We start from the raw sequence: 12,304 nt of genomic DNA, 5'->3' as shown, positions 1-12,304 counted from the left end.
CAAAATTGTTTCATCATTCTTAACCTCGACTTTTACTGCCCCCAGCCACGCGATATCGAAGTATTCGCTTCTTGTTTCACTTGCAACCGTCCCACGGGATTGTTCTTTGGAATGTTGCCGTCTAAGAAGCATTCGTGCAATGTGGAATGGAAAAAGCATGTCGTTTATCAAATAATTTGGTGTGAAATTTATTATTATTGTTGATATCGATTTGTACTTCTAAAAAGGGAACCGAAGTGTGAGTTTGGTTTTCATTTTTTAATTTGAGTTCTTTTTTGATATGATCATCAGGAAGTTTATCAAATACAAACCCATCATTAAATTGCTAGACAATGAGTCTAAAGATGTTTCCACACCTCCGTGCACATGTTCTGGACACAACCAGACTCGTACATGTGCAGGAATAAATTAGCAAAGAACAGGGCCGGATCTGAACTCAGCTTGGCGGAGTACTGTGCTCCACCAAGTGCCCTTCTAGTTTTGTTCCTTTGACTCGTATCGTGGCTCATGGAAGAGCTGAATGATCGGATCAAAGATTATTCTCCTTTCAGTAGAAGAAGAGTTCAATGACAGATAAAATATTTACAATCCCATCGCAGATGCAATATCTGGTGAACGTGTTTGGTGTGAACATCGTTTTTGCCGTGAGATTGTTCCACTGATGTGACCTCTTATTTAGGTCCGGGAGCAAGGCTGGACGGCCTGGAGATAACTTTCCAGGTGACTGAGATGAGTGCACTCACTGGGAGTTACAACACCATGGTGGGAAACAATGAAGGCAGTATGGTAGGCAACTCCAATTTGCTCTTCCCTTCTCGTGCTCTGTTGGTCCGCATTCCATCAGTCGTGCTCCCATTCTATGGATTATGAATCTACCGTGCTCCGACTACTTCATTTCCCACTCTATCATTCTCCCACACCATAGATCATGAGTATACCATGCTCCCACTCCATAGATCATGAGTATACCATGCTCCCACTCCATAGATCATGAGTATACCATGCCCCCACTCTGGAGACCATGAATATACCCATTTCCCATTCCATAGAGCATGAATGTACCATGCTCCCACTCCATAGATAATGAGTGCACCATGCTCCCACTCCATAGATAATGAGTGCACCATGCTCCCACTCCATAGATAATGAGTGCACCATGCTCCCACTCCATAGATAATGAGTGCACCATGCTCCCACTCCATAGATAATGAATGCACCATGCTCCCACTCCATAGATAATGAGTGCACCATGCTCCCACTCCATAGATAATGAGTGCACCATGCTCCCACTCCATAGATAATGAGTGCACCATGCTCCCACTCCATAGATCATGAGTATATCATGTTCCCATTCCATAGATCACGAGTATACCGTGCTCCCATTGTGTAGACCATGGGTATACCTTGCTCCCACTCCATAGATCACAAATCCAACCTGCTCTGACTACTTCATTTCCTGCGGTATCATGCTCCCATTTCATTTTTTAGCTCGCCTGTTCGAAGAACAGAGAGCTATAGCGATACCCCCGGCGTGAGCGTCAGCGTGAGCGTCAGCGTGAGCATCAGCGTGAGCGTGAGCGTGAGCGTGAAAATGTTAAAGTTTTTGGTGCAAGTTATTTTTTCCTTTCTAATGTTTTTATCTACCACACTTTTTTATACGCCCGATGTATGTATATATGTATATATATGTATATATATATATATATCTGGGAGGTAAGCAGGCACCACAGTGCCAGGCAGGCAATATATCGATATATATATATATATATATATATATATATATATATATATATATATATATATATATATATATATATATATATATATATATATATATATCGGGGCGTATTATGTGATACCGGTCGTCCGTCTGTCTCTGTCTGTCTGTCTGTGTCAGACCGAGTCCATCCGTCCGTTCCTGTCCGCAGTCTAACTCCCAAAGTTTTCAACTTTCACGTTTCATATTTGGTACATAGGTACAGACTGTGGAGACAGTGTCGCGACATACGTTCGTCATCTAAAGTGGTTGCCATGGCAACCAGGATGCTGTTTTCCATGTAGTAGCACAATTCTGTATATACCTTCTTGTTCGGGCATATATTGTGCTCACTTGCGCTCTTGTTACTGATTACAATATACAAATACATATATTGCTTTAAAATTATTTGGATCAGACTTCACTGGAATGCTTTATAAAAAATATTAATTATTAGACTCGTCTTTTAAAAACCATATATGTTTAAACAGGCGAGCATTGGGTGGCTTTGACACCAACTCTGGTTCCTCCTTCATTGTGTGCCCCCAAACCTTTTCTCCGATTCATGTCCAGGCGATCGGCGGTAAACTATCCAATATGCTCGGAAGAGCAGAACGTCTCGTCGCCCAGTTCTCTTATGGTACAAAAGAGACTTCATATGGTTTATCCTTCTTCAAACCGCAAACAGGATGCTTTGAGCGCAAGTACGTCTTTCTTTGACCGTATGTTGAAACTTTAATCCCTTTCTGCACTTGTCTCCCGTAAATGACTCCCTTATTCTTGGCCATGATCTGTGTGAGTCGATATATTATGCATTCATGCTCGCCACCACATGGTCAGTGATGATATGTATAACGGAATGTTGGAGTCATAGGATTGGGGGTGGGTTGGGGGGGGGTGTGGATATCTGACAGATTAGGGAAGAATCAGACAACCCCCATTGCTATTGCTTGATGTCTTAAAATCAATTGCAGCTTAACCACCGTCTTCCCTACCTCATTGTGGTGGAGCATTCTTTGGGTGATAGTTGGAAAGCATTGATGGTTGGAAAGAGTTTGAGGGGAATTCAGCAATGGTACAATGAGCAATCCATCTTCACTCTTGCACAGCATTACATTTGGATTGTTCGACGTGAAAGGGCAGTTTCCCTGGAGCTCTGTACGAGAGGTTGATCGAGGTGTTTCTTTTGATTTCAACGTACGTAACACTTTTGTTCTCTTGACTGATATCGAGGCTTGCAAAAAATTATAAAGTACTCCCCAAGAGGGTAACCTTAAAGCCTGTGGGCCTTTTGGATGCTTCTTATTCAGATGACTTTGGGGGGGGGGGGCAAGAAGTGCTGGCCTTGGCAGTTGAAGAAAAGTGCTGCCCCCCTCTCCTCCCACAGCTGCCATCTTCATTCTCATCCTCACCTTAATAGCCTCTGATGAGCTGAATTTCTGTTGTGTATTTCTCTCCTCATCTGTTTTCCTCCCATCTTTTTATTTGTGTTTAGTTTCCAGTGTGGAGAACACGCCATACCGTGCGCTGGGAGGCTGTGTGGAGAGAGTTGTCGTGCCTTTCTCGCACGGCCTCTTTTCCTGTGAGGGAGGAAAGCGGACACTCCCTGAAGTCCTCACTGGCGGTGAGCCACGCATGGGATCCTTAAAGACCGTCATGGAGTTTTTATGATATGATACATTGGCATTTGCTCATTGAAGCAATGATTGTAAGAACCAATTGTGGGCCAAGGATTGTACCAGTTGTGAGGAAACTTAGCGTATTATCAGAATTGTGCCGGACAACCGCCATTCTCCCCCCCCCCCCATCCCTTCCTTCTCACATATGAAACTTTTATCACTTACCATTTGAGATTAAATTTCACAACTCTCATTTTTAATGCCATTTCTTGTTGTTTTTTTTTCCTTCACAATTTCAGTTAATGACAGCATATCTACCTGAATACACGTCCTGCTGTGAAACTATCTTTGTCTCAAATTTCATTCCCACTTGTCCCCTGATCCATCTGTGCCAGTAGCACACCATGGTGGTGGATTGTCGAGATTCCACAATTCTGCCCAGCAAGGGTGTTTACCTCAAGGTTAATCAGGTAAAACCACGACCAATCTCCTTTCTCATCTTCAATGTGCACTGCTTAATGATGGTTCTACCGGTTTCCTGGTCGTATTTTCCGTTTCCTTTTCTTGGTCCCCCTCTTCCTAATGGCTAAGTAATCAATCTGGATTTGTCTGTGCTGCTGTTAATTTTGTGTCGCTTATTCGTATTTGTTGCAAACTCCCGTGTATCTTTTCCTATTCATTCTATTTGTTTTGATCCTGCGTGTCAGGCTCACATATTTTTGGCCCGACCCTTTTCGGTTTTTTTTTGGGGGGGAGGGTTTTCCCCCAACTGTTTTCCATACCCACTCATTGTGTCTCCAACCCCTCTGTCCCATTATTCACCACCCTTGCTTTAATCCCTTCCTTATACCTTGCTTAAAAAAAATAAACAAAAAATCACACCTGTGTCCGAAGGAAGCATTTCAGTTTGAGATTTTAATATGAAATAGGCAAAGCCAAGAGACGAACAAAAGTCATTAGAATTACCCTTTAGAATGCTATAGTATTACTCTTTAGACCCCTCCAGAATTACCCTTTAGAACCCTCCCGAATTAACCTATAGACCCCTCACGAATTAACCTTTAACCCACTCCTAAATTACCCTTTAGATCCCTCCTAAATTACTCTTTAGACCCCTCCTGAACTACCCTTTAGACCCCTCCCGAATTACCCTTAAGATCCCTCCCGAATTACCATTTAGACCCCTCCAGAATTACCCTTAAGAACCCTTTCGAATTAAAAGTGGTGGGTTAGAAAGGTTCTTATTCATTTTTGATGGATGGATGGAAGGAAGGACATACCCAAATATTGAAGTGGCTTTACCGTTTAAAAATGAAAACTTTCTTTTCCTTGCATTTTGTTAGTCTATCTAGCTTCCTGTTGGTCACGTGTTCGATAGATCACCTTTCCCACGCCATGCTAAATATGCCTGTCGTTAGTCATTCCTTTCCACTCTGCCTAAAAACCATTCCCTTTTTTCCTTTCTTCCTTCTAAAAACGACCTCGAACAAGAAGAGCAATCGGAGATTGCAAACCCTCGGCAGGACTTGTATTGTGTGGGGTATTTTGTGTTACGGAATTAATAAGAGACTTTATAACTGCTGGCAGTGATGACCGGGTACCAAGACATCCCGCTTTGATGCAACCCCACTTTGATCGGACACCTGACCCTGACCCATGATGTGTTTTTGGTTCACGAAAAAGTATTTTCACGAAAAAAATAATTGGTTCACGAAAAAATATTTTCACGAAAAAATAAGTGACCACTATATTCGTTATTGGTGTGTGTCTGTCTGTCTGTCTGTCCCGAGCATAGCTCCGTGGGTTTTGATCCGATCCTGATAAAATTTTGGTGGAAGGTTTATATCATGATCTGGTTGTTTTCCTGAGAATGGGCGTGGTGCGCCCATTATGGGCGGAGCCACGCCCAAAAAACATGTGTTTTTAGGGGGTAGCCAATTTCAATTTGCATCTTCTGCGAGGGGGTTTGTCGAATCTGACGGGTTTCGGTATTTGGTTTGTCCATTGGCACCTGCATATCCCCACGGAGCTCGATTTTTCATTTTCGTCCTAAGGTCAAGGTCACGAACTTAGAAAATTGCGAATTTTGACATAAAAATCCATCTTCTCCGAGGGGGTTTTTCAAATCTGGCAGGGGTTTCAGTATTTGGTTAGCCCAATGGCACCTTCATAGCCCCACGGAGCTCAATTTTTCATTTTCGTCCCAAGGTCAAGGTCACGAACTTAGAAAATTGCAAATTTTGACATAAAAATCATACGACCGCCCAAACTTTGAGAGCAAGGATGACAATATTTTTTATGCATAATCTTGAGGTCATTCCCCACCGAAAGTCTTGAAACCATTTTGCTCTATCTCAACCACCTTGCCCGTGGCGCCCCCTTCAAGTTTGTTTTTACGCTGATTTCATCAAAGTATGGATAATAATCCGAGGAGTGCGAAATGCCATATAGCCTATATGACGTTGTATTGTTCCTGTAATGTTCCAGAGGAAGTTTTGCACCATAGGTCATAATCCTTGACCTTTGACCTTTAAAGTTCACAAAGGTCAATTTTTCAAAGTTGTGGGAATCGAACCGGGTTTTCGACCTTCTTTGACGAACTAACTCCAATAAGCTATAGCACGTATCCTGTTTCCTTATTTTAATGTCCACAACATTGTTTTGTGACCTTTAAAGGTTATGCAAAGGTCAAATTTTGAACGTTGTTGAACGGAACCGGGTTTTCAACATTTTGCAGCTAATATCCTGTCACTCGTACCACATCATGTTGATCATTTCTATAACTTGGTCAAACATTATCACATTGACTCATCCTTGACTTCTGAAACAATCTACATTGTCAAATACCGCTAGTGAACCATCGTCGTCTTCAGACTTGTTATTATTTATTATTCAATTGAATTTTTTTTTTTGTATACCTTGTCGAGGCTCGTATGAGAGCTAACACACAACGCACAGCAAAGGGGCATGAGACAAGAGGGGCGGGAGTGGAAGGGACAAAACAGTGGGGAACAGACACATTAGGTGATCTGTGGAAGGGAGAGGGATGGGGATGGGACGGGGAACATGGGGAAGAGAAGATGGACATTACAGGGACTTTCAGGAAGGAAAGCAGGGGAATTGAAGGAAGTGGGCTTGGGTGGATTATCGGGGGTAGAAAAGATCGAGGATTTGGATGGGGGATGATAAGAGGTGGTGGTGAACAGCTGCTTTGAAAGCCTGGAGGGAAGAATGGGAAAGAATAGAGTGAGGGAGTTTCTTCCAAAGGCGGGAAAAAAGAGGAATGCAAGAGTGAAGGTGAGCAGTGATTCGTGATTTTGGTACTTTTACCAGAAGGGGGTTGTTGGCGGACCTTGAGCGCCCTGTGGAAATGTGGTGGGGACAAATCGCAGAGAGAGCAGGGGGGGCAAGGCTGGAGAGGAGACGCTAGAAGACAGAAAGACCACCGACCAACCTGCGGTGATTGAGTGAGAGGCCCAAAGACTCAACTTCATTGCGGAGATGCCGATGATCCTAAATGCCCTGGTTTCGACAGCGTGAAGCCGAGAAAGGTAGGAGGAAGGAGCACCAGCCCAGAGGGGAGAGCAGTACTCCATCAGGCTACGGACAAAAGCTTTGTAAGTGGTCAGGAGCTCAAGAGGGCCAAGGAAAGACTTTGCACGACGGAGGATTCCCAGTCGGCGACTGGCTTTTGAGGCGAGGTTGGAAATGTGACTTTCCCAGGAAAGGTCATGGCAGATAGTGAGACCCAGAAGTTTGAAAGAAAAGACTTCTTCCAGAGGATTGTTGAGAAAGTGGATGGGGGGGTTTTCTAAACGGTCCTTTCGCAGAGACATAGTGAGAGTGTGAGATTTGTCTGGAATGAAAGACATGTTCCACGTGTTGGACCAGTTTGTGATTTTATCCAGAAGCCCAGAAGATCCTGCGGGAAGAGGTGAATCGGTCCATTCAACGTTTGGAACAGGAGGCAAAATTGACCCATGAGACCCTCACCACAAAACATCTTTGGCCACAGTGGGCTCCGAAATTGGATACGCAGCCACAAGGGTGTTTGATCCCTGGGCTGGATTCAGACAAGGGAGAAACTGAGAAGCGGGCCACCGTAAAGGTGATCCCCCTGGTAAATTTTGATGGATCAGGGAGCGTTGAAGCTTTTCTGACGCAATTTGAGTGCATTTCCTGACTAAACAGGTGGAAAGAGCAGGAACGTACAGGGAATTTGGTGGCAACGTTGCGGGGACCAGCCGCAGATGTGTTAAACGTGATCGCGGAGGGGATGTTGACCAGCTCCCACATTTGCGAGGCGTTGAGCCGTCGGTTTGGGTTTGCAGCGAACTGTGATCTGGTGCAGGCCCAGCTCTAGCACCGCAGATTAAAACCGGGTGAGACAGTGCAGGAGCTGGCACGGGACATTTACCAATCAGTCAGGATCGCGTATCGGGACCTTACAGTGGAGGCATGGGACAGACTGGCACTAGAGAAATTTTTAGCTGCTCTTCCTGACCCTGAGGTCCGAGCGCTAGTGGAGCTACAGGATCCACCCACCGTGCACCGAGCGGCCGAGTGCGCGGCCAGGCTGGCCTCGTGGAGTCGGCCGGGTCGGGTTCCAGAGAGGCCATCGGTGACGATCCGACAGGCGGAGATCCAGGATCAGGGAGGGGGGCTGGGAGAAATTGGCATTACCCAAATGTTTCAGGAAATTTGCCAGAAACTGTCAAGTTTGATAAGGGGTAATTCGGTAGTTGATGCGCCAAAGCGGCGGGGTCCAGCCCAGCCAAAAGAGCAATTCGATTATGGCCGAGGGGGTCCGGAACCGGAAGAGACATTTCACCGATACTCACGGGGGCCTTTTATGGGGAGTTGTTTCCGGTGCGGGCGACGAGGACACATGGAACGATATTGCCAGTACCCGGCGATGGAGGGACCCTCCAATAGACTTTTAGACTCGGAGAGGGTGAATCCTCCTGCTGAACCGCCAGGTCTATCCGAGATGCCCTTTCATAGGTCGGGTCCGGAGATCACTGTCGGGGGTCGGGGAGACTAGATTGGGCTGAGCATATACGGCCATGCTCGGCTGCTGAGATTGTGGCGAAGTGCCCTCCTTTGGTGGAAAAAAATGAATTGTGGGAAAATTGGCATGGGTTTGTGAGTTCTGCTGAGTTTTAGAGTGACAATCGGGACAGTGGGTAATTGGTAACAAAGCGGGCACGAGTGGCTGTCCAATGGCTGGTGCGTGGATCGGGTGAGAAGTGCTGTGTGAGTTGTTTTCAGTGAAGAAGTGAAATGTATGGTGCACACATTGTTTTTTTTATTGGACATGGTGTGGTAACAGGGAAGGTCATGGTCGGTGAAGTGTTAGAAATGCAGGTGTCACATGTAAATCCGATGGGGTGGGGGAGTCATGTGGGTTTTGTGGGTGGGGATGATGTGCTTGTCCACAGGGATTGCTGAAGTTCACGGTGAGCGGGAATTGCGACCCCCTTCAAGGAGATTCACCACCTGGTGGCTAATGGTGACAGTGTCTGGAGGCAACTGGGAGTGGGTCTGGTTGGGCGACCAAGGCGGGTAGGACCTTGGCGACCCAGGAAGGCCAGAGGAGCCAGTGAGACCCCTTCCAGTGTGTTGTACGGGATGAGAGCTGATGGCTACCAGGGGGGTGGGAATCAAAGGGAGCGGGGCGGAGAAACGTCTGGGTTGGACTAAAGCTTACCTGTGGGCATGGTTGCACCTGAGATGGCCCCATCATCTTGTGGTAACCCACCCCACGGCCACGACGGGATTCAGCCTGCATGATTAAAATGAGGACCATGACCTAGAAATGTGGTGATGACCATGGTGTGAGTGTTGTGAAGATGTATGAGTCCCACTCGATCCCGCACAACTTGACATGTGCAGCAAGGGCATGATGTCCGCATAATTTTGGGGCAAGCAAATTTGAAAATTGGCTCCCCAGGTAACGCTGGGTCTATTAGCATCCACTGGGGGACGCGGTCAAGTGTAAATATCCTGTGAATAGTGTCGTTAAGGCTTAGAGTAGGAATGTAAAGTATAAGTGTTGTGTTTTTGTGGAACCTTTTGTTTCCCCTCCCCAGATCACTGGAAGAGTGCTGGGCAAGAGCGATGATCCAGAAGATGGAGTGCAACTTCGCTCAGTGCTCTCATGTGATTAAAAAAATAATAATAATAATAATAAAAATAAAAACGAATGATTGTTTAGGCGAGGATAAGGCCATAAGGGAGTAGTACATTAAGCAGGATAGGTAAGTTAGCTGCGACTCGCTGCCCATTGCCCCTCCTACTTTATTTTGTTAGGTTAATTAGGTGTCAGTCAGTAAGTGTTAAGGCTGGTACGGTAGCGCCTGTGATATACCTTGCAGGAGCTGCGGTACCAGAGGAGGGTGCAGTGTTACGTTTGAGGGGGGGGGCGGTATGTATTCAAAGGGTAATTAGGATGTTTAATTTGGTATGCCATGCTGTTCGAGTTTACCAGGATCTCGATGTAATAAGTAGCAATTCAGTGGTGATAAGTTGTCTAGTAAATGTTCATTTCTTCAAGGGGGGAAATGATAATTGTCACGTAATTAGATAGGGACACGGGATAGGGTAAGTGTGTCTGCGTAAACCCCTTTTGGTATTCTCTGGAGACTGGCCGTGACGTCACAGGACAGTGCAGTGGATGGCTCCGCCCCGTGATCACAATTGGCAGAAGGCAACGGCGGTGGGCCAATAAACGGCTCGATTGGAAGTGACGAGGACAGGAGGATAAAAAGGTTCTGTTCGGGGTCGAAAAGGAAGAGGAAGAAGATCGGGACAAAAACGATCGTGTTTTTTTGGTGGGGAAGCTGTTGCGCGGGGAGCATCCTTCTTGTTGTGCTGGTTCGATCGTGTCTTGGAGCCTTGCTGAGCCTCGTGCCTCACCTTGGTTGGCTCTGGGGTTCTGCTGATTCGGAGTACGGGGTCGAACGGCGGGCGGACCTGCCTCCCTCTCCTGCTCGCAATTTGGCGCCAGAACTGGTTCCCTGGCGGCTGTGAGCGGACTTGGGCCAAGACCAGGAGGTCGACAGCACCACGGTTTCTCCTGCCCCCAGACGAGAGCAAGGCCAGCTCGTCCGACGCCGATCCAGGGACAGTTGCGTCCACACCACGGTCCAGCCTGACCACCAGAAATAGCTAGTGTGTGTGTGTGTGTGTGTGTGTGTGTGTGTGTGTGTGTGTGTGTGTGTGTGTGTGTGTGTGTGTGTGTGTGTGTGTGTGTGTGTGTGTGTGTGTGTGTGTGTGTGTGTGTGTGTGTGTGTGTGAACTTGGCGCCTTAGAGGTTTGAGATCTGTATATTCATTGGAATTGTCTGTGTTTTTCCCCACGCCCGATCCCACACCATCCCGTCGAATCGCCCCGGATCCCTCTTCTTGCCGAGTTTTATTATTTCTGGTTAATAGTAAAAACGAATAAACATCAACTCAGTGAAAAGTGACTCGTGCCACCTTCCTCGTCCCGTTTGCGGTAGAGCGATTAGAACCGCCATGTTTGGGTTATAAATAAATAAACCGCCTCCATCGTTTCGGCTCATTCTACGTTGGCGGGACTGTTCAAGTCCCGTGGACGTCACAATATCATTCTCTTCACTAACCCCACCTCCACCCCTCTCCTTCTCTCTCTTCTTTTTCATTCTTTCCCTCTCCCTCTCCCCCTCTCACACACACATCCCTCCCACAGTATAGCAACGTTTGGTGAGGCAGAGCTCTCTCCACCTCTCCCCCCCCCTTTCCTAACTTCCCCTGCCTCCTGCCTCCTCTCTCTCCCCTCCCTCTCTCCTCTCTTCCTCTCTCTCCCTTCCCTCCCTCTCTCAACCCCTGTCAGCGAAGCGACGGGTTGTATTTACTCGTTAGTAAATAATTATATACAATGAGAATAAATGAAATCTAAAGAACTAAGGCGCCACACACCAGACACGGTCACTGACGGGGAAAGGGACAAAAACCGGGGGACTCAACTCTGGTGGTAGTAGAGATGAACAGGCGATGAGGGTCGATGACTGGGATGATGAGGCAAGCAGACAATGACCAGGACAACGAGGAGCCGAAGCACACAGGTAGGTCGATGAAATAGGCAGAGGCAGGTAAGCAGGACGAAGACAGGCAGGCAGGACGACCTCCTTCACCAGCTCTCCTCAGTCTCCCTCTTTCTCCTCAGTTTACCTTGGACTCTGCCTCTCCATTTCCGACTTCCAACTGCCCAATCAGGCTCCTCTCTCTTCTTGGGACAACACTCTGCCTCACTCGGGAGTGTGTATAACTCCGCTCTTGAAGGCGTTCTTATCTCTGCCCCTGTGAGGTGACGAATGCTCCTCCCCTCGCTCCCATGCCGAGTCCCCCGGCACCCCCGGTAGAGGTTGATATCAAGGTTATATGCACAATTTCTTTCACCATAATCCCTAACTATTACCACGCACCACCACTTGAATGGTGCACATTCAAACGAAACTATTCTTAAGCTAATGTTTCCCTACTTAACACATCGAGATGGGCTAACTATTCGAACACAGAACATGCTATTCTTTATATTTCTATCTGCTCTATGGGAATATCTCACCCCCCTCCCCACAAACGTAACAATATTTACTATTAAGTATTAATAATGTTGGGAGGGGGTGAGGGGGGAAGGAATGGGAGACTTGATGGTTGTGGTCCTGGAACCAACCAAATAACCAAAAAAATGAATAACAGAAATTATACTAGATTTTTGCATCTATTGCTAAAACGAGAAGCATGTGTGTTGTGTTGTGTGTGCTAGCTTGTATGAACAAGAAATGGTAGGAACTCAACACCTCTCATCCACAGATGTTGCTGTGTCTGGCTTAGTAATGGTTCAGTAATTGAGAGTGTTATCTTGTATGGTTGCCATGGCTGGTTTAGTAATTGAGAGTGTTATA

The 12,304-nt window shown here is 46.5% G+C and overlaps 1 protein-coding gene across 1 annotated transcript in view; it reads left to right on the top strand.

The window, feature by feature from the left end:
• SAMM50 (SAMM50 sorting and assembly machinery component) overlaps window positions 1–12,304 on the top strand; it is a 76,657-nt gene that overhangs the window by 29,942 nt on the left and 34,411 nt on the right. Inside the window, exons 5-9 of the mRNA XM_085880826.1 lie at window positions 680–786; window positions 2,330–2,460; window positions 2,866–2,953; window positions 3,252–3,380; window positions 3,774–3,845. Of these exons, the coding sequence (XP_085736952.1) occupies window positions 680–786; window positions 2,330–2,460; window positions 2,866–2,953; window positions 3,252–3,380; window positions 3,774–3,845 (527 nt within the window). The remainder of the gene's footprint in view (window positions 1–679; window positions 787–2,329; window positions 2,461–2,865; window positions 2,954–3,251; window positions 3,381–3,773; window positions 3,846–12,304) is intronic.

Source organism: Eptatretus burgeri, chromosome 5 (genome assembly GCF_056783735.1).
Source record: "Eptatretus burgeri isolate ZD-2024b chromosome 5, Ebu_testis_v1, whole genome shotgun sequence".
Taxonomy (NCBI): Eukaryota; Metazoa; Chordata; class Myxini; order Myxiniformes; family Myxinidae; genus Eptatretus; species Eptatretus burgeri.
This window is presented reverse-complemented; position numbering and strand designations above follow the sequence as displayed.